This window comes from Meles meles, chromosome 9, assembly GCF_922984935.1.
Source record: "Meles meles chromosome 9, mMelMel3.1 paternal haplotype, whole genome shotgun sequence".
NCBI lineage: Eukaryota > Metazoa > Chordata > Mammalia > Carnivora > Mustelidae > Meles > Meles meles.
This window is the reverse complement of record NC_060074.1, coordinates 13,059,868-13,083,109: the sequence shown is the minus strand read 5'-3', so window position 1 is coordinate 13,083,109 and position 23,242 is coordinate 13,059,868. Positions and strand designations below refer to the sequence as shown.

At 37.1% G+C, this 23,242-nt stretch overlaps 1 protein-coding gene across 13 annotated transcripts in view; it reads left to right on the top strand.

The window, feature by feature from the left end:
- FAM126B (family with sequence similarity 126 member B) overlaps positions 1–23,242 on the top strand; it is a 75,808-nt gene that overhangs the window by 44,006 nt on the left and 8,560 nt on the right. For 12 of the 13 annotated variants that reach the window (XM_046018289.1, XM_046018285.1, XM_046018284.1 and 9 more), the window contains 7 exons: positions 686–766; positions 2,549–2,664; positions 7,683–7,778; positions 10,976–11,092; positions 15,390–15,477; positions 18,629–18,788; positions 19,541–19,708. In XM_046018289.1, coding sequence (XP_045874245.1) covers positions 686–766; positions 2,549–2,664; positions 7,683–7,778; positions 10,976–11,092; positions 15,390–15,477; positions 18,629–18,788; positions 19,541–19,708 — 826 coding nt within the window. The remainder of the gene's footprint in view (positions 1–685; positions 767–2,548; positions 2,665–7,682; positions 7,779–10,975; positions 11,093–15,389; positions 15,478–18,628; positions 18,789–19,540; positions 19,709–23,242) is intronic. The other variant, XM_046018292.1, reaches the window with a different exon arrangement.

Below are 23,242 nucleotides of genomic sequence, written 5' to 3'. Positions count from 1 at the left end.
GAGCACAAGCAGGGGTAGCAGCAGACGGAGGGAGAAGCAGGCTCCTCGCTGAGCAGGGAACCCGATACAGGACTTGATCGCAGGATCCTGGGATCATGACCTGAGCCAAAGGCAGATGCTTAATGTACTGAGCCACTCAGACACCTCAAGCCTGAGTATTTTTATACTAGGTTTGATGAAGAGTGGAAAGTTGTGGGAAAATATGATGGGACATAAAGGGAATGATTAAGGGTAAACTTGGGAGAAACTTAGTAAGGCCTGTTTGTTTGGATTCCTCTTAAGTTTCTTGTTCTTCAGAGAAAAGGATGCATCTTTCTTCTTGGGGGGCACCTCTCAAATGAGGGTCTTTTTTTTTTTTTAAGATTTTATTTATTTATATGAGAGAAGACAGGGGGAGGGGAAGAAGTAGCCTCCTTGCTGAGCAAGGAGCACCTCCCCCTCCCATGCAGGCTTGATGCAGGCTCCATCCCAGGGCTCCATCCTAGCACCCTGGGATCGTGACCTGAGCCAAAGGCGGATGCTTAACCAACTGAGCCACCCAGGTGTCCCTATTCTTTGTATACCACTGTTTCTAAAAATTTTCCTTAGTTGCCAATGATATATTAGGTAAATTAAGAAAGAAGTTATTATTTTTTACAATATAGTCCTGTAATTATTTATCTTTGTATATTATTTTTCACTATAGGAAATTGCCGATAAAGATGGAAACAATAAAGTTCTATCTTTTACTATCCCTTCTTTATCCAAGCCTTCAATATACCATGAGGTAAGTAAGATTAGAAAGGTAGAATTATTTAAAATTATGTTGAGTAAGAGATGAAAGTCAATTTTTTACCAGAGATAAATGCTCCTAACACATCTTTATGAATTTGCTTTTTTTAAAGTAGTTGTTTATAACTAGTGATCTAAAGCCAAGCTCTTATCAAGAGAGGTAGAAAGTAACTAGTGGAAAAATTTTCCTCTAGTTCTTGTTTCTTCTTCTTCCACCGCTGTCATTTTCACTTTTTTTAGTAGTCTTTTATGAATTCTTAAAAATATTCTTTCAGTTTTTAAAGTCTCCCATAATTGGAAATTTGTTTTAGATTAATTTTTTATTATTTTTTAGGAAAATGTCTACTTAGAAGGATATTAACACTGTAATTATTTATATATATAATATATAATTGTAGCTATTCATTAACATTATACATTATACTTCTGAGTTTTGCTTATATTTATTTGGTTGAAGAATGAGAGAACATTAATAATCATATAGGTAGGAGACTCCTGTTGAACTGAAATCCCAGATCTAAGGGTGTATGTTTATATTTAAGGATATATGTTATGAATCAAGTTTCTGGTGTGTAGTGACTTTTAGTGTATAAAGTATAAGGAAAGCATTTAAAGAAACTTTACCAGTAATTCAAAAATTATATTCAGTTTTCTTATTAACAGTACCAGACAGTATCCAGTTGTCTTACAGTTCCATGCAGCTACTTATTTACTTAATTATTTCTCCTGGGACTTCATTTTGTATTGGAAATAGAATGCCTCCAATAGAATGGGCTTGTTTTAGCATAGTATATTTCTGAGTAATAGATTTTAATTAAGTTCTGTGTATCATGTTATGTAATAAAATGGAGGATAGTCAAACAGTTATGAATGGATACTTCTAAGCTCAGAAACATGAAATTAGTTATGTCACTATTAAACATTTGATCATAGTCTTCATTATTGTTTGTGTTAAATAACTCCCTGTGCTTTTCTTTTTTCTTTTAAGTTTTTTTTTTTTTTAAAGATTTTATTTATTTATTTAACAGAGAGAGAGATCGCAAGTAGGCAGAGAGGCAGGCAGAGAGAGAGGAGGAAGCAGGCTCCCTGCGGAGCAGAGAGCCCGATGCGGGGCTCGATCCCAGGACCCTGAGATCATGACGTGAGCCGAAGGCAGCGGCTTAATCCACTGAGCCACCCAGGCGCCCCTTCTTTTAAGTTTTTATTTTAGTTCCAGTTAACATACAGTGTTACTAGTTTGAGGTGTACAATATAATGACTCAACAGTTCCATACTGCACCCAGTGCTCATCATGACAAATGTACTCCTTAATCCCCTTCACCCATTTATGCACCTTTCTTTTTCATTATTGAATGGGATTAATAAGAATATCCACCTACCTGAAGTTAGACAAACTACAAAATTTAGATGCGCAGTCTCAAAACTGCTGTGTGCTCTGGGGTACAGATAAAATTGATGTATTTGAGAAAAATAAAAAATAATGAAAGTGGTATATTTGTAACCTTTAGTCCTTCCAGCAACTTTTCTTATTCTTTGTCCTAAATATAGATTGATCCTGTAATCTTTCAAAAAATAAAGCAGTATATTTTTAGTTTTATATATTAAATATAATTTCCAAAAGGAACTATGGAATGTATGCAATTGAAAAATGGAAAGGGTTTGAGCAAGAAATAGGCTCAATGTTAAAGCAAAATTAAATGTCCTTACATGATACAGATTTTTACTTCATTTTAGAGATACTGTGTCTCTTAAAGATACTTTATCTTTTTTTTTGTAGCCCTCAACAATTGGATCCATGGCTTTGACAGAAGGGGCTTTATGTCAGCATGATCTCATCAGGGTTGTTTATAGTGATCTTCATCCTCAAAGGGAAACATTCACTGCACAAAACCGGTAATGGTCAAAACTATAGACTGTAATAATTATTAATCTGTGCTTAATAGTTAACTATAATTATTTTGGTTCAAGTTTGATGAGATGAGGCAAGAGGTTTAAGATGTCATGCTAGATAAAATCTTTAAAAAAATAAGATGTCATAGTAGTGAAATACATTATAGTCGTTAAATACCTGTCCATCTAATGCATGGTGCTGCGTGTGATCATCTTACATAAGGTAATGTAAAAACTAAAACTGGGGGCATAAAGTCAGCTAAGCCAAGGTTTGTTTTCTAGCACTACAGCTTAGAAGCTTGTCCTCTCAAGGCAATGTATCCACTTTCTACACTTTGCTTTCTCCATTGCAGAATGGGTGAATGAGAGTACCTACCTTGCCCTCAGTTCTGACACCAACTGCAGGTTTGGGGAGTTCCCATAACCACTCCTAGGTTTGATAACTTGCTAGAAGGACTCAAAACTCACTGAATGAAAGCTGTTATATTCAGAGTTAAGGTTTATTACAAGGAAAGGATATAGATTAAAATAAGCCAAAGGGAGAGATAAGACAGAATCTGGAGGGTTCCAAATGCAGAGCTTCTGTTGTCCTCACCCATGGAGTCAGGATGCACTACCCTCCTAGCATCAACGTGTGACAGTATGCCTAGAGTCAGGTTCAGTGTCCAAAGTTCTCACGGGGCTCCATTATTGTAGGTACGATTGATTAGACTGATTGCTTGCAAGGTTGATCTCAGCCTCCTGGTTGGTTGAGGCTGTATGATCCACCCTAAATCACATGGTGGTTTGTTGGTTGTTTGTTTCAAAGATTTATTTACTTTAGAGAGAGAGAGAGAGAGCACGGGGCAGGGAGTGGGGGGGGGGGGTGCGGCGGTGTGCAGGTAGAAGGAGAGAGAGAGAGAGAGAAAATCCTAAGCAGATTCTTCCTTGAGCACTGGGCTCAATCTCAGGACCCTGAGATCATGACCTGAGCCGAAATCAAGAGCTGGCCACTTAACCAGTCAACTGACTGAGCCACCCAGGCACTCCATGGTGGTGTCTAGTGTGGCTAGTCCTTACCCTAAGCAAAGATACTTCTGTCAGGTATGACATAGGTTTCTTCCTAGCAAGGGGTCAAAGGCCAGACTTCTTTGGGCAAGGCCAAATTCTTTACTATACAGATAATGCCCTGGCTTTTGACCTGGGCTCTTTAAAACAAAAACAATTATGTTTACCTGAGTATCTACTTTTAGTATAGCATTTCTGTGACAGATAACAGACATCAGTATGATCATTATGAATGTGCCCAACATTTGAAGAGCCAGTGTATGTTAGGAATAGATTTGAAGAAGCAATTAATTTGTTCTATAAAGCCACTATGTACATTTTCATATTTTTGTACCATTTTGATTCTTTTCCACCCCATCCTATCCCTCATCTACTACTATTTGTACCTTATGATCAACTTGAGCAGAAATACTGATCATAGAAATTAGCTGATGATAAACTAGGTGCAGTCCCTCAAGCCAGTCATTTTCTTAGCATTCATCCTGAGGAGGCTTTAACTCAATTTACCAGTACATCAATGTGAGTATTAAAGCTTACCAACCATGCCTGTGTTACAGCATATCACAGAATGGCAGTAGGTGTGACCTGAAGAATGAGTCAGAGACGCTGGCACATAACTGAAAGTCTCAGTCATTAACTGTTACTGCAGTTTGTTCTTATCTCAGGTTACCACAATGTCTCGTAGAACAGTGCCACTCAGATTTGCAGGCTTCTGTTCGACTTTTTCAGGTTTAAAAGCAGGACTGGTCTCACCAACAAATGGTTTCATCCTTTTAAGAATCTGACATAGAGGTGCCTGGGTCGCTCAGTGGGTTAAGCATCTGCCTTTGGGTCAGATCACGATCTTGGAGTCCTGGGATCAAGCCCTGTATCAGGCTCCCTGCTTAGCAGAGAGCCTTCTCCCTCCCCCCATTCTGTGCTCTTGCTTGCTGTCTCTCTCCCCCTCTCAAATAAATAAAAACAAAATCTATAAAAAAAAGATTTTATTGGGGCGCCTGGGTGGCTCAGTGGGTTAAAGCCTCTGCCTTTCGCTCAGGTCATGATCCCGGGGTCCTGGGATCGAGCCCCGCATTGGGCTCTCTGCTTGGCAGGGAGCCTGCTTCCTCCTCTCTCTCTCTCTGCCTGCCTGCCTCTCTCCCTACTTGTGATCTCTATCTGTCAAATAAATAAATAAAATCTTAAAAAAAAAAAAAGATTTTATTTATTTAAGAGATAGAGAGCATGAATGGGGAGAAGGGGAAATGGGACGAGCAGATTTCCCACTGAGCAGGGAGCCTGATTCAGGCTTGATCCCAGGACTCTGAGATCATGACCTGAGCCGAAGGCAGAAGCTTAACCTGCTGAGCCACCCAGGCGCCCCTCTAGGTAGACTTTTTTGACTTAGAAACTCATGTCTTTTAGACAGGAAAATTTTCTTGAATTGTTTTGTTAATTAGTTCAGCCTTTCCGTTTTATCTGGTCTTTTATTATTTGTCTTTTATTTCTTTGGTCTTACACTATCTGTCTTCTGGTGGTTTTATTATTTGGATGTTGGAACTCTTGGAGTGATCCTCTTTTCTATCCCGTCTGCTGTATTTTTTTCCATTTGCTTTATTTTCTGTGATATTTCCTCAACTTCATCCACCAGTCTTCTTGAGTTCTTAATTTTTGACATTATATTTTGTATATCTAGCTTTTCTGGTTTTCTGAGTGTTCTTTTAAAATAGATCCTGGTTGTTGTTTTTCCCCAAAACAACATCTCTTACATTTTTGAGACTATTAATGATTATTTTACTTTGTTTAAAGTTTTTTGTTTTTTTTTTTTAATTTATATACCTGACAGAGAGCAAGAGAGCGCAGCAGGGGGAGCAGGAGGCAGAAGGAGAGGGAGAAGCAGGCTCGTTCTAAGCAGGAAGCCCAACACAGGGCCCAATCCCAGGATCCTGGAATCATGACCTGAGCTGAAGGCAGATGCTTAACCGACTGAGCCACCCAAGCACCCTGTTGAAAGTTTTTTTTCCCTTTTTGTATTTCTTTATTTTGATCTCATTTTCATGTTAGTGGGGTTCCTCAGGTGTCTGATAATCTTCACTAGACATCCCCAGAAGATGAAGGAAAGGAAATAAAATATGCACAGCTCTGACCTTGTGAGTAGTGCCAGTCGACCATAAACTTCACTGAGCCATTCAGTTGGAGAACTTCCCAAAACTCTACCTCTTAAGTCTTTCCTCTTAGGGTGGTAAAATTCCCGAGAGAAAACCCTTTCTGGTATCTCAGAGGGCTTGCCTAGCATTCTGGTGGTCAAGAAGGGAAGGAGAGCTTCAGGTTTCAATATCCAGTAAGAAATATTTAATTTTCCTGTTTTCAGCATGGTATCCCTTCCCCCAACCCTCACTCCAAACCACAATTGTGCTTGGTGGTTCTCAAGTAGAAACTTCTTTTATCCTTTAAAAAAATAAATCTTAAGTAAACCTTACAGCATAGAAAAGAGATCTGAAGATGTGACTGCTTCCAAGTCAGACTTTCAACTCAGTTTTTAACTTTTGATTTTGAAATAATTTCAGACTTACAAAAAATGTTTCAAAAATAGTACAAAGAGTTTCCTTTTACTCTTTACCACCTATGGGAAGCTTTTTAGAAGAACACCTTTCCTGGGTCATGCCCTCAAAGATTCTAATTGGGTCAGTCTGGGTTGAGGCACAGGAATATATCATTCCAGAATACCCTTAAGTAACAGTAGTATGCATCCAGGTTGAGAAATCACTTCCTTAGAGACTGTATAGATTAAGAAATCTTTACTCAGGGACACCTGGGTGGCTCAGTCAGTTAAGCATCTGCTTTCGGCTCAGTTCATGATCTCAGGGTCCCTGCTCAGGCTCAGGGAGTCGGCCTCTTCCTCTCCCCTCTGCCCCTTCCTCTCGCTAATGTGTGCACGTGTGCTCTCTCTTTCTGTGTCTCAAATAAGAAAAAAAACCCTGGTTTAAAAAAAAAAAAGAAATCTTTACTCATTAAATAAAATAATTTATTCATTCAATAAAAGTTTATTGAGCAATTATAATGTATTAGACACTGTGCTCGATACTAGAGATAGAGGTGATAAATGAGTAAAGTTGCTATTATTAAATAGGTAAAACATCAGTAAAGACAAAGATATGATTCCCTGCCATAAATGCTGTATCTAATACACATTGGATACACAACAAAGGGAACTCTTCCTTTTAGTCAGGAAAATTAAGAATGATATTATGTCTAAGTTAAAAATTTGAGCCAACACTTGAAACCTAAGCCAGAATTTCCCAAGTGAAAAATTAAGTTCTAGTAAGAAAGGGCAGCCTCCGTAAAAGCAAGGAGTTATGAAAAGTTATGATATATTCATAGAGTGGTAATAAGATTGAGCAGTGTGCTGTATGTGGTAGGCAGTGGAGGGAAGTAAGGTTGGAGAGGTAGGTTGAGGGTGGATTTTATATTTTTTAAAGATTTATTTACATATTTTTAGAGAGTACAAAGAAGAGGGCAGGGAGAGAGAACCTCAAGCAGACTGCGTGCTAAACATGGAACCTGACATGGGGCTCAAGCTTATTACCCCAAGGCCATGACCCAAGCCAAAATCAAGAGTTGGACGCCCAACCAGCTGAGTTGGCACAACTCAGTCCAGGCACTCACAACCAGTCCAGGCACCCCAAGGGTGGCTTTTAAAGGCCTTCTGGGCCATGATGAGTTTGGATTTTATCATGTAGTCAATGGGAACAGTGGATTAATGTAATAAGGGGTCATCTGCTCAAGCACAATGTTTATTTTTGGATGAAGAAAATCTAGATGGTAGCAAGGAATGTGATCTTTAATAAGGAAAATGAAAACAGAGAAATCATTGAGGAGGATATCACAGCAATCTGATTGAGAACTCAGGAAGGTCACTATTATGTGCATTCTTGTTATAACTACCCAGCAAAGAAATCAGTTTCCAGTAGAAATAATTTTCCTTTATTTTTTTCTAGGTTCGAAGTCTTGAGTTTCCTCATGTTGTGTTATAATTCTGCTATTGTGTATATGCCTGCTTCATCTTACCAGTCTCTTTGTCGGATGGGCTCCAGGTGAGAGGAATAATTATCATCAGCTTTCATATTAATTTATTTGACAAAGAGTTATTGAGCACATATTCTGTGGTTAAGTGTTCTAATTTGTTGTGATGTAACAGTAAATAAAACTCTGGAAGCTTACATTCCTATAGGAATCCTTTCATCCCTCATGTATCATGACTTTTGAAAATATTTCAGCATTAAAAAAGTATTTTTTAGCTGAACATCAATCCAAGATGTTTTAAGTTTAGGGTGGTTGAGTGATATACCTAATCACTGCCTATATGCCAAGTTTTATAAATCACTTGGGAGTGTTTTGAATACATAGTTCCATATATGGAGAAAGTCTAAAGGAATGTGAATTTTTTCATTTATAGATTTCACAAATAACAATGCTCTGGATAAGATTAGCAATAGCACCAATTATCTGTATGTCTCATTTGTATTTGTGTGTTCTAATCATTCCTAAATCAGAATTTCTAATAATTTGGACAGAGCTAAGCTGAGCTGAAAAGTAAACATCCACTATAGGAAAAAAAAAAGTTAAGTAATATAAATTAGTTTGGAGTCAGAGTAGCATTTGAGTTAGAGAATTTCAGTTATAGAAGGAACCCTTAGTTCATTCCGTCAATTGGTTTTTTTTTAATTAACATATAATATATTATTTGCTGCAGGGGTACAGGTCTGTGAATCATCAGGTTTACACATTTCACAGCACATGCCCTCCTCAGTGTCCATAACCAAGCCACCCTATCCCTACCCGACCACCCGCCGGCAACCCTCAGTTTGTTTTGTGGGTTTAAGAGTCTCTTATGGTTTGTCTCCCTCCCGATCCAATCTTGTTTGATTTTATCCCTCCTTACCACCCAGGAGCCCCTGCCCTGCCTCTCAAATTCCTCATATCAGAGAGATCATATGATAATTGTCTTTCTCTGATTGACTTATTTCGCTTAGCATAATACCCTCTAGTCCCTTCCACGTTGTTGCAAATGGCAAGATTTCATTTCTTTGGATGGCTGCATAGTATTCCATTGTATATATATACCACATCTTCTTTATCCATTTATCTGTTGATCGTCCCGTTGATTTTTACTTAAGGAAACTGAGCCCCTCAAAAAAGGTCAAATGCTGTATTAGTTTCCTATTGCCTCATAACAAGTTGCCACATACCATGAACTTAGCAACTCAAATAGCGCGTATTTATTATTTCCACAGTTTCTGTGGGTGAGGAGTCTAGGCATGCATTAGCTGGGTCCTCTGCTTAGGGTATTAGAAAGCTGTGGTTAAGATGTCAGTGAGAAGTGCAGTTTTATCTGAGGCTCAATTGAGGTGTGTATATGCTTTTGTTAATAGAATTCAGTTCTTTTAGTTGTAGGATGGCTGTCTGCTGAAGGTCAGCCTCAGTTTTTTGTCTTCGAGCACAGGCAACCTACGATGACTTCAGTAAGACCTGGCAGTACAGTCTTGTTATATAACATAATCATATAATCATGTACATGTAGTCATGGAAATCCCATTATGTTTGCCATATTCTGGCTGGAAGCAAGTCACAGTTCCCACCCATACTCAATACTAGGGGATATACAAGGTATGAATACCAGGACAGAGGGATCATAGGGATTCATGGCCACCCTAGGAGATTGTCCACCCCTAAGTGCTTTGTTCAAGTTCATGCTATTGTGTTAACTGGGAAGAGAGTATGGTCCTATTTATAATAAAACTATTTTTGCTAATTGGGGAAAAGCCAATTTAATTAGCTGAAAGTTTGATTTTATTGATTCTCTTAAAATAGCTGTATTATTTTCACTTGCCTGTAATAACATGATTAATGACTAACAAAATTTTTGTCTCTAACCTGGTTACTGTTATCAAGAGAGTACACTATTTAAGCACTTATTGCCTATCTACAGTTAGGTCTATAAGGGACTATTGTTGATTCATTAAAACAAAACCTGCCAAATCTATAATTTTTGTGGCACTTAATAGACTTTTAAAAACAGATTTTCTTAATAGGAAAAATGATGATAGAGTTTAGTGATCCTCCCACTTTTGTTCATATATCCCATAAAGAATTTTAAAAATCTGTGTAGCTCTCACACATTTTAAGTTAATATTTAAATTTTTCATTTTATCTTAAATAGTTGCAAATGGTATGATTGCTAGTATGTAAAGATCGACATAATAAAATAATTGCTAGTATTTTAAATGTGTATAATGTAAAAACCAACCATCATCCATATGAGGAATAGGTGGACAGGCTTTGAATAGTCTGACATTATATTATTTCTTTTTCTCCTTGAAATTGAATTCCGTACCACTTTACTCACATTTTATCTTAATGCTGTATTAGGCTTTACAAGTCTTTTTTTTTTTTCTTCAATTTAACCATTGTTGTAGGTTTTATTTTGTACCTTTGGGGTTTTTTGGTGGGTTTTTTGGTTGGTTTGGTTCGGTTGGTGTTGTTTTTAAGTAGACTCCACATCCAACATGTAGATTGAACTCAAAACCCTAGGATCAAGAGTCACATGGTCTACTGACTGTGCCAGCCAGATGCCCCTATGCTTACAAGTCTTTTATTGATCTTTTCATTGTCTATTTCTGCTACAAAAATATATATGTAAATTAGATCTTAATTTTATTTATTTATTTATTTGACAGATAGAGATCACAAGTAGGCAGAGAGGCAGGCAGAGAGAGGGGGGAAGCAGGCTCCCCGCTGAGCAGAGAGCCCGATGTGGGGCTCAATCCCAGGACGCCGGGATCATGACCTGAACTGAAGGCAGAGGCTTTAACCCATTGAGCCATCCAAGTGCCCCGTAAATTGAGATTTTAAAAAAATTTCCAGAGGGGCACCTGGGTATTTTTAAATGTCCCTTTATTTGTTTTGAGATTTCTGTATCTCCCACTCATTCATCCTGATGAAATTTGGGATGTATAAAAGTTATACATTTTTTAAGAGGGAGAAAGATAACAGACACAGCTATTTGAGAAAAATTATTGCTTTTATTGAAACAGGTCTTTAGAGTGTATACTTTGTGAGGGCACAGATTTTATTTTTATCTTTTTGCCTGTTGATAACTATATGCCTAGGCCCAGGACAGTGACCGGTGCATAAGCAGGTAGTCAATGAATAACTGAATGAATGAATTTATGAAAGGAAAAATGTTTAATGAATCAGGAAATTACACATGGCAAATGCTGTATTTTCCTAGGGTTTGTGTGAGTGGGTTTCCACGGCAACACGAAAAACACTGGAAAGAACTCTGTGGTCGAATAGTATTGGATCCTGAATTCATGGTGCAACTTCTCACAGGGGTTTATTATGCCATGTAAGTAGATAGACTATGAAGCTGAGTGAATTCTTGTAATGTTTGGAAACTTACTGTTTCTCTTTTTCCTTATCAGCTGCACAACACTGAATCTTGTTCCATGGTGGACCTGTTATCTTCTTTTTCCAATATGAATTCCTTTTAGTATTTTTTTAATGAATATATACTTGTTATTTGAAAGCAGTATGATGATGATTAAAAACAATTTTTGAATTGAGATACAATTGACATATAAGACTGTTAATTTGGGGTGTACAATATAATGATTAGATAATTTTATATTGTGAAGTGATCACCACAATAAGTTTAATTAGGATCCATCACTATGTATAGTTAAAAAATTTTTTCTTGTGATGAGAACTTTTTTTAAGATTTTATTTGTTTATTTGACACATAGAGATCACAAGTAGGCAGCAAGGCAGGCACAGAGAGGAAGGGAAGCAGGCTCCCTGCAGAGCAGAGAGCCTGATGTGGGGCTTGATCCCAGAACCCTGGGATCATGAGCTGAGCCGAAGACAGAGGCTTTAACCCACTGAGCCACCCAGGCACCCCGTAATGAGAACTTTTTAAGATTATTTTTTAATTCATTTGTCAGAGAGAGAGCACAAGCAGGGGAGAAGTAGGCTCCCTGTTGAGCAAGGAGCTTGATGCAGGACTTGATCCCAGGACCCTGGAACCGTCACCTGAGCCGAAGGCAGATGCTTAACCTACTGAGACACCCAGATATCCTGAGAACTTTTTAAAATCTACTCTTAGCAACTTCAAATATACAGTACAGTATGGTTAACTCTAGTCACCATACTGTATATTACGTCCCTAGACTGATTTATCTTACAACTGAAGTTTGGACCTTTTCACCACTTGCACTCTTTATACCACCCCCACCTCTGGGAGCCACCAGTCTGTTTTCTGTATCTGTGATTTTGGGGTTTTTTTCTTTCAAATTTCACATATACGTGAGTTCTGATAGTATTTGTCTTTCTGTTTGACCTACTATACTTAGCATAATGCCCTCGAGATCTGTCGATGTTGTTGCAGATGGCAGGATTTCTTTCTTTTTTGTGGTTGAATAATACTCATGTGTGTTTGTACACAATATATTTTCTTCATCCATTGATCTGTCAGTGAACACTTAAGTTGTTTCCATATCTTGGTTACTATAAATAATGCTGCAAGGAATGGACTACAGATCTTTTAGAGTTAGTGATTTTGTTTCCTTTGGATGTATACCAGAAGTGGAATTGCTAGATCATACAGTAGTTTCATTTTTTTTTTTTTAAAGATTTTATTTATTTATTTATTTATTTGACAGACAGAGATCACAAGTAGGCAGAGAGGCAGGCAGAGAGAGAGAGAGGAGGAAGCAGGCTGTCCGCAGAGCAGAGAGCCCGATGTGGGGCTCGATCCCAGGACCCTGGGATCATGACCCGAGCCGAAGGCAGAGGCCTTAACCCACTGAGCCACCCAGGCGCCCCCAGTAGTTTCATTTTTAATTTTTTGAGGGGCCTCCATATTGTTTGCCATCCTGTCTATACCAATTTACATTTTCACCAGTAGTGCACAGGATTTCCTCTCTCCACGTCGTGGGCATCACTTATTTCTTGTCTTTTTTTTTTTTTTTTAAAGATTTTATTTATTTATTTGACAGAGAGAGATCACAAGTAGGCAGACAGAGAGAGAGGAGGAAGCAGGCTCCCTGCTGAGCAGAGAGCCCGATGCGGGGCTCGATCCCAGGACCCTGAGATCGTGACCCGAGCCGAAGGCAGCAGCTTAATCCACTGAGCCACCCAGACGCCCCTATTTCTTGTCTTTTTGATAAAAGCCATTCTTACGGGTATGAGATCATACCTCATCGTGGTTTTGCTTTGCATTTTCTTGATGATTAGTAATGTCAACTACGTTTTCATGTACTTGTTAGCCATCTGTATGTGCTCTTTGGAAAATGTCTATTTGGGTCCTCTGCCCATTTTTTAATCAGATTATTTTTTTAAATGTTAAGTTGTATTGCCTGAGGAGAGTCATAGGAGAGTGTTGCTGAGGCTGGTGTCTGAGAAGTTACTGCCTGTGATTCTTTTTAAGAGTTTTATGGTTTCAGGTGTCACATTTAGGTTTTTAATCCATATTAGGTTGATCTTTGTGTATGATGTAAAATAGGGGTCCAGTTTCATTCTTTTGTATGTAGCTGTTCAGTTTCCCAGTACCATTTATTGAAGAGACTCTCCTTTCCTGGATGTATAATCTTGGCTTCTTTGTTGTAAATTCACTGACCATGTATGTGTGGGTTTATTTCTTGGCTTCTGTTCCATCTGATCTACCTGTGTTTTATATGTCAGTACTATCCTATTTTGATACTATAGCTTTGTAATATAGTTCAAGATCAGGAAACGTGATGCCTCCAACTGTGTTCTTTCTTTTCAAGATTATTTTCGTTATTCGGGGTCTTATGTGGTTCCATACAAATTTTAAGATTATTTCTATTGCTGTGGAAAATACCATTGGAATTTTGATGGGGGTTACAGTGAATCTGTATATTGCTTTGGGTAGTATGGACATTTTAACGTTATTAATTCTTCCAGTCCATGAGTACAGAGTCTCTTTCCATTTATTTGTGTGTTTTTCTATTTCTCTCATCAGTGTCTTTATGAAAATGTCTGGTGTACAGTACATGATCTTTCATTTTCTTGTTGAAATTTATTCCTCGGTGTTATTTTAATGCAATTGTGAATGGAATTTTTTTCTTAATTTCTCTTTCTAATAGTTTACTATTAGTGTATAGAAATGCCACGGATTTTTGTGTATTGGTTTTTCTGTTCTGCAACTTTACTGTATGTATGAGTTCTAATAGTTTTTTAGTGACATTGTTAGGGTTTCCTGTAAATATCATATTATCTGCAAATAGAGAAAGTTTTACTCTTTTCTATTCTGATTTTGGTGCCTTTCCCCCCTGCCCCTTTGGCCTTATTTGCTCTGGCTGGAATTTCTAGTACTATGTTGAATTTTTAGAATTGGGAGAGTAGGCATCCTTGTCTTGTTCCTGATCTTAGAGAACCTTTCAGGTTTTCACCATTGAGTATGTTGTTAGCTGTGGGCTTGTCATATATGACCTTTATTATGTCAAGATATGTCCCCTCTACACCCACTTCACTGAGTTTTTATCATGAATAGATGTTGAATTTTGTAAAAAATGTTTTTTTCATCTGCTGAGATACATGCTTTTTATCCTTCATTTTGTTAAAATGGTGTGTCATGTTGATTGAATTGCAGATTTTGAACCATACTTGCACCCAAGGGTAAATCCCACTTGATCATCGTGTATAATCCCTTTAAAGTATTGTTGAATTTGATTTTGTTGAGGATTTTGCATCTGTTCACCAGGGATATTGGCCTATAATTTTATTTTCTTGTAGTGTTCTTGTCTGGTTTGGTATCAGGATAATGCTGACCTTGAAAAATGAATGTGGAAGTATTCCCTCCTCTTCTGTTGTTTGGAAGAGTTTGAGAAGGATTGGAACCAATTCTTCTTTAAATGTTGGTAGAATTCACCTGTGAAGCCTTCTAGTCTTCTGGACTTCTGTTTGTTGGTAGGTTTTTGATCAGTGCTTCAGTTTCCTTACCAGTAATTGGTCCATTCAGATTTTCTATTTCTTCATGATTCAGTCCTGGTAGGTTGTATGGTTTCTAGGAATTTATCCTTCCTCTACCTTGTCCAGTCTGTTTGTCTATAATTGTTCATATTCCTTTTAGTACTTTTTAAAATAGCCAAAATATAACTAGTCAATAAATTGGAGTCTGGAAATTGGCCAGGCTTTCTTTCTGGAAAACTGTCTTTATACATAGTTCATAACCCAAGTTTTCATGAATGCATTTAAGTAGATTACCCAGAATATCAACACATGATAAAAACTAGTTTGTGAAGAGACATTTGTAAACGATTTTAAACATTAGTATTTGAAATCTTCACTTTGTTGTTTTTTGTGTGTGCGGTTTTTTTGTTTGTTTGTTTTTAAGTATGCTCCACACTCAGTGTGGAGCCCAGCTGGGACTTGAACTCATGACCCTGAGATCAAGACCTGAGCTGAGATCAAGAGTTGAACTGTTACCCAACAGCCACTCAGGGTGCCCCTCTTCATTTTGTTCTTGTAACCAAAAGTGGGATAGTTTAGAAATGAAATGATGTAAAACTTAGTGGGAAAATCTCATTTTAGAACCAAAATAGTAGGGCTTGAAACAATGAAAACGTTATTGTTAAATATTAGAAAAATTTGCTAAAGATAATAAACAGTTGGCTTCTCCACAGGTATAATGGGCAGTGGGACCTTGGCCAAGAAGTCCTTGATGACATCATTTATAGAGCTCAGCTAGAACTCTTTTCTCAACCACTGTTGGTGAGTTATTATATTTATTCTTTATTAAACATACCTGTGCCTGAAAGCGGCACTAGTGAGTGAAAATATTCAGTATATAACATACGAGGCAATCTAAATCATTGAGAGAGAAAGATTTATTCCATAACAGGTGGTTAACTATTGGAGAGAAAACAAAATTGATTTAGATCCTCTACTACCACATATAAAAATAAAAATAAAGTTCAGATAAATTAAAGAATTAAATGTTTAAAATCCTTTAAGAAAAGAAAGAGGAAAAGGTTAGAAGCATTTACTCAAATTTCTAAAGATGGAAGGATTTTCTAAGCTTAAGTGATAGGACAAGTCACCAAAAAAGGGTTGGGCTCTTTTTTTTGACCACATCAGTATCTAAATTCAAAACCCCCAGTTTGCAGTTTGTTTGTTTTTTTTAGAACTCCAGTTTTTTAATATATTTTATTTTGTTTTTTTAAAAGATTTTGTATTTATTTATTTGACAGAGAGATCACAAGTAGGCAGAGGCAGGGAGAGAGGGAAGCAGGCTCCCTGCTGAGCAGAGAGCTCGATGGGGGCTGGATCCCAGGACCCTGAAACCATGACCTAAACCAAAGGCAGAAGCCTAACCCAGGTGCCCTAAACCTCCAGATTTTTTAAAAACAAAATTAATATGCAGGGGCGCCTGGGTGGCTCAGTGGGTTAAAGCCTCTGCCTTCGGCTCAGGTCATGATCCCAGGGTCCTGGGATCGAGCCCCGCACCGGGCTCTCTGCTCTGCAGGGAGCCTCTTCCTCCTCTCTCTCTGCCTGCTTTTCTGCCTACTTGTGATCTCTGTCACATAAATAAATAAAATATTTAAAAAAAAATTAATATGTATTGCACAAACCGAGAAAAAAATTCTCAATAGGCATGACAAGAAAGCCAATTAATATTTTGTTCTAAATAAAAAGATTTTGTACTCTTCCATAAAATAAATATATTTCTAAAAAAATCTTTCTATTACCAGTAGCAGTATAACACAACTCTGAACATTCCTTTGCAGAAGTAGTTCAGTAATGTGTTTTTTTTCTTTAACCTGCCATCCCATGTCTAGCAACACATCCCAGAAAACTACTTTAAATTTTTTTAAATGTATTATAAGCACAACATTAGTCTAATTGCAGAGGAATCAAAACAAAAGGTGTTTCACAGCAGAGAATGATTATGTTTACTTGATGAAATTATATATTCAAAAATTTTGTACTAAAGAACAATGCTAGCTTATGTTACGTGGTCAAGCAGTTTACAACTATTTTTTAACCTGGACAAGACAGAAGCAACATAGAAATGCTTACGGTTATCTAGGTGGTTCAACTCTGGATGGTTTTTCTTTGTAAGTTTTGTATTTTCTAAGGTTTTTATAGTATAATAATGGTATTTTAAGAATATTTATGTTTTCTCATTTGTAAACTTTTAAGAGTACAATTTTTAAATTAAGTTTATTTCTAGATTTTAATTGCAATTATGTTAGTTTACACTTTTTTTTTAAGATTTATTCACTTATTTTAGAGAGAGCACAAGCGGGAGGGTCAGAGGGAGAGGGAGATGGATTTTCAGGCACACTCTGCTGAGTGCAGAGCTGTGAGATTGTGACCTGAGCTGAAACCAAGAGTTGGGCACTCAACCAAGTATGTCACCCAGGTGCCCCAAGAGTACAAGGTTTTTTTTGTTTTGTTTTGTTTTAAAGATTTTATTTGTCAGAGAGAGAGAGAACAAGCACAAGCAGGCAGAGTGGCAGGCAGAGGCAGAGAGAGAAGCAGGCTCCCCAGTGAGCAAGGAGCCTGATGGCAGGACTCAATCCCAGGACTCTGGGATCATGACCTGAGCCAAAGGCAGTGGCTTAATTGACTGTGCCACACAGGCGTCCCCAGGAGTACAAGTTTTAAAGCCATTTTCTTTTTATTATTTTTTATACTTTAACTATTAATTTATTGAGGTAGCATTTACAATAATTTGCTAACAAACAACACTCCTTTCTTAAAGTCTAGAGCAGGTGATAACAGCTAAAATAGTTGGCAGGTAGAGAAATAGGCTTCATCTTTATTCTTGATGAAAGCTAAATTGAAAGACTTACCTCCCCACCTCTTGGTCTGTATGTTGGAACAGCCCTCTGGAGAAGTTTGAGTTGGCAGAGCTGGCATACTTGTCCAGGTTGCTGCATTTTACTTGTCCTTTCCATGTGGAGAGGAAAGAAGAAAGTTCTCCAACTCAAGATCTTTGCTAGATTAACACTGCCCAATTAAGAAACATGCATCAGTTGATGATAGTTACTTTCCAGCCAGATATTTTCCTTTTTTGTGGAGGGAGCAGAAAGCAAAATCCCAGACATGTTCAGGGAAAATTTCTCCTTTTGGAAACAAAGGAGTGGAAAGAAGGCTAATTTTTTTTTTAAGAGAAATAAAATTTTGCATGTTATATTTCATTTGAAGAATCAGAAACTTCTAAATTTTCTTTAACAGGGTTCAGAGGTTAGACAATTTTTCTTTCTTTGGAATGCCTTTTCTCTTTGAAGATTTTATTTATTTATTTGACAGAGATCACAAGTAGGCAGAGAGGCAGGCAGAGAGAGAGGGGGAAGCAGGCTCCCTGCTGAGCAGAGAGCCCGTTGTGGGGCTCGATCCCAGAACCCTGGGATCATGACCTGAGCTGAAAGCAGAGGCTTTAACCACTGAGCCACCCAGGCGCCTCAGAATGCCTTCTCTCTTTGAAAGTGAACAAGTGTAAGGAATCTGTGGGGTATATAACTCAAATTTTAAAAGTAAATTCTTATTTTAAAAGCCTGCCTGAAAGAATACAGAACAGGGGTGTGGGGGTGGCTCACTTGATTAAGCTCACTTGATTAAATGTCCAATTCTTGATTTTGGTTCAGGACATCAGGGTTGTAGGATTGAGCCCTGTGTCTAGCTCACATGCTGGGCATGGAACCTGCTTAAGATTCTCTCTCTCCCTGCCCATTTCCCCCCAATAAAAAACAAAAACAAAGGAACAATGGAGGTACCTACTTTCTAACACATTGTGTACTTTTATATTTTATAGTATCATTTTGTATACATACTCAAAAAATTATGGAAACGTGAAGTGTAAAGCATAAATTATATATTTGGTGTAAATATGTATAGATTTTATATTATATTTTAGGTTGCCAATGCCATGAAGAACTCATTACCATTTGATGCTCCTGATTCTTCACAAGAAGGCCAGAAGGTACTTAAAGTGGAAGTCACTCCAACAGTGCCGAGGATTTCTCGGACTGCGATTACAACAGCTTCAATCCGTCGTCATAGATGGAGGAGAGAAGGTGAGTATAAAATTCCTATGGCCCATTCATGGATTCTAGCAAATTTATCACTGTTTTTATAAACTAGGTTAACACATGATATTTAGTATTCTATATAATTAAAGTAAAATTTAATTTTTAAATATAGTGCTAGAAATGTGTTTAAATGCCTGAATTTATTTTGATACAGATACTTTTTTTTTAAATAAAGTAGAAAAATGTTATTTAGACTGCTCTGGGAATGTTAAAACAAAAAATAAGATCAAGTTAATTTTTGTCTTTTTTTGAACTAGGAATAAGAATAGGGAAGAAATTTCTTTAAGCCTTTATCATAATGGGAAAAAAGGTGCATGTATGAGCACTGTGGGAAAAAATTATGTAACTGACCAAACCAATGGTGAAATATAAGCCATCTATAAAAGAGTTGATTATTATATTTTCGATCTTTATCTTTGCTTTTCCTTTTTTTGGAGGTGCTGAATCCAGCAGTATTTCATAGGCATATGGTACTTGAATAGTCAAGCTGTCTTGCCTAAGATCTATTAATTGCCACTTTAATGATCCCTATTTTCCTGTGCTATTCATTTGCGAACCTCACATTGTTCATCTGCCGCCTTATGTGTGTGCATGCTGTGCACACACATGTAACTATATAAATAGTGTTTGTGTTTTTATCATATCCATATATACATTCTCTTATCTGCCTGGGTCAAAATGCTCAGAAAAGAATAGAGCAGCACAAAAGCACTAAAATTTTATATGTTGAATCCCAGATGGCTTTGACTTCTCAAACGAGGCTGACTCGAGTATTCCTGGCTCCCCGATCCAACACGGCTCCACTGACCTAGGGATCAAACGTGTTCAAGAGGGGGAGGTGCTGGTGCGCAGGACCCCTGAGCACGGCTCACCGGAGCCCAACTCAGCAGCAGCCACAACAGAGGGTAGGACAGAGATGAGGAGGCAGAAGTCAGTGAGGCAGTTGCTGGAGAAGGATCCTGGCTCTCTATCCCCAAGCAGAACATCTTTTCATTCTAGTGTGTGTTTCCACTATCCCAGGGTGTATTAGCTCCTCCTTGCAAAGCACACCTCCCCATATGCCTAGCGCCAGGTCAAATACGATCTTTCGTTACCATTTGTGCTGGCCTGGAGTCTGCATTCTGTGTAATCAAAGAACAGCTTGGCATGGCTACTAACAAGGCAGAGGCCTGTCTCCAAAAGGTCTGCAAATGCTTGGGATTTTTTCATTACTGAGCATGTTTATTCTAACATTAGGAAAGGAAAAATGCACCCAATGGACATGAGCCTTTAGTCAATATAAATTGATTTCGATTATATAATAATTTCCTTTAAAATACATGAAGAAAGTTTTAAAACATAAATACATTATCTTTGAGAAATTGGATTAACGAGGAGCTGGCTGATTTACTTCTAATTCCAAGTTGGTCAGTTAACAAGAATTTCTTACTTCTTTGACAGAGTAAACCAGTATTTATCACTTTATATAATCTGTGGGTCAAGTTACTTGGGTCTGACTAATGAACTACTAGCTTCTTCCCTCTGTAAATGTGCTATACTGGTCCACACTACATTTTGTCATTTATTGTAAATAATGATTGTTTTCTACAGCTCTCAAACAGAATTGAAATATATTAGAGTTCAGGTATCCTAGTAGATCCTTGTTTCTACAATGTAGGTATCTCAAAATGAGAATTTTTTTTTTACTCCCAAATCACTACCACCACCATCACCACCACCATCTGTAAAAGAATACTTCTCTTCAATAGAAAACTATTTGCTGTTTTACATGGGATGCCCATAGGAGTTGACTTTGTGAAAGAGCGAACTGTGGCCTAATGGTTTTTCATTATTTAATGTATTGCTACTATGGAAACTTCATACTAATTAATAAAATATAGCCAATAGTTTAAAAATAGGTTATATATTTTTACATAAGACCAAACATACATGAAGCAGTTACCTTCCACCTTAAGGAAGTATCTTACTTTTGCTGCACTGGAAATTTGAGCATGCTCAGTAAGAATCTAAATCTACCGTCTGTTCCCTTGCCCATTTGCCCCCATTGACCTTAACTTCATTTAACAGTGTTGCATGTGCATGATCTAGGGACGCAAAGGAGTTGATGCTGTTTTACAAGATCCTGTGAAAGATGTAACCTTCCCTTTTTCATTTTCTGTCTTTCTCTGAGGTAGTCAGAAGGCATAAAAATAGGTATGTGAATAGATGCCAAACCCAGAGTTGGCCTAAATTGAACAAAAGCCTGTTTCTCAACATTCCTGATGACTAAATGAGCCTCTTGCTATATCCACTACCATTATTAGAATGTTGGATTATTTGTGCTAAATGTAGTACTATGTTATGATAATTAAGACTTGATAAAATTCTAGAGTGTGGGATTAGGTTGAAACATTTCTTCCAATTCATCAAAAGTTACATAGTTTGAAAAAGGAACCAAAATAGTAGTTCTTTTAAAATATCCTATTAAGGGGTGCCCGGCTGGCCATGTAACTCTTGATCTTGGGGTTGTGAGTTCAAGCCCCGCATTGGGTATAGAAATCACTTAATAAAATCCTTAAAAAAAAAAAAAAGTAAAATATCGAATTTAATATTAAAATACCATATTTTAATATCTCCTATTACTCATAAAAATTTCAGTTTGTGAAGGTGGGGTATCACCACAAGGAAGAAGGAGTAATTTCTTTCAGTGTGTTTGAAATTTCTCAAAAATTAATTTTACTTTTAATCTGGATTAATTGTATCATTGAATCAATATTAATAGGAGCTAAATTTATAAGGAAAGGCAGACTGAATAGAAAAGTTCACTACAGGGGTGCACGGTGGCTCAGTCGGGTGAGCATCTGGCTCCTAATTTTGGCTCAGCTCATGATCTCAAGGTCCTGAGAACGAGCTCTATATCAGGCTTCCCATTTCGTGAGGAGTCTGCTTATCTCTCTCCTTTTGCCTCTCCCTCCACTCACACACTTTCTCTTTCAAATCTTTAAAAAGAAAGAATGAAAGTAAGTTCATTAAAGATCCTTTTTTGTTATCTTCCCTATAGATCATGAGTAGTAGTATCACCCAGGGAGAAAATTAGAAAGGAAAAAAGTTGTAAGACATAATTACCTTTTTATTTCTTGAGGTTTTTTAAATGGTAGGAAATTACTAAAACCTGTGAAAAGTTTTAGCGATTCTGAAGTCAGCTGGAGCTTTTGTATTGGCATTAATATTTGGCCTTTTAAAAGAATTTTCTAGTATGATGGTTTTAAATCAGTTTACAATTAAAGTTATATTTGTTATATGTTGAAATTGAAGGGAGGCTATACGCCTATCACCTGCCCTTATCCTGATGGTCTAGTCACGTTTTATTTGTGACTTTTAGGATTTAAAATTATTGCTAAACTGAGGACAATGCCTGTGATTAAAGTATAGTCAGTATTCCACTGTATTGAAACAACATTTCTGAGTGTATAAAATATCAGTAGGTTCTTTTGCATGGTGGCTTTTATGTTACTATCATCTCTTTTATGGCCATACTGCTTGGGCATCAGACCTGCATGAGGCAAGATTTAGACGCTAGCACTAAGTCTCTCAGTCTCCTTTCCTCAGTGTGTATAGATAATATATCTGATGATACATTTCTGTTCACTCCAGTTTTCTGTTACTCATGCCAGTTGTGAATCAGTGAATATCTTTTCTTGGGCATTTCTGAGTTCTTTATAGTAACTGTGAGTAAATTGCTAAGATGATAACATGTAAATATAATTTAGAGTTTCATTTTGAGTTACATTATATACTGTTTCGAAGAAGGGGTTGAGAGAAGTGGTGTCGGCTGCATTTTCATATGGCTTTGCATGATGGTTGAAGATTTTAAACTGCTGGATAAAATAACATGCCTTTTGCTTTAAAGATAGCCTATTTTGTTCTTTCAAAGGAAGGAAATAACTAATCCATATAAGAAAATATTTTTATTTTTCCAGGTACTATGTTAAATAAAGATTGTGTTTAAATATTTTATGTATATTTTACTTAGATAACCTGTATCTCAAAGTAATATTTGTTTAGAATTCTTTCCTAATATTTTACCTTATCTGTAATATTGATATCTGTGTATGGATTCAGATTAAATTTTCTTGCTGTCTGGCAAACATACATAATATAGTGAACTGCTATCCATTTTGAAAAAAGCAAGTGTATTACTTTCCAAGAGAGTGTTGATCATACTTTCGATAAGAGAATTAGGCTTTCTGGAAAACCCAAATTGAATGTATTAGATATGCTTCTCCCCTTCTAACAAAAATCCCAAGATAAGGATTATTTCATTAACTGTAGTTTCTGCATAAAATGTAATGGGACACCATTGTATTTTGTGATCATGACAATAATGCTTCTCAAGATGAAAAATCCAAATTATTACAGCTGCATAATATAGAAAGTAAAAACTCTTCTTAACTATCCCT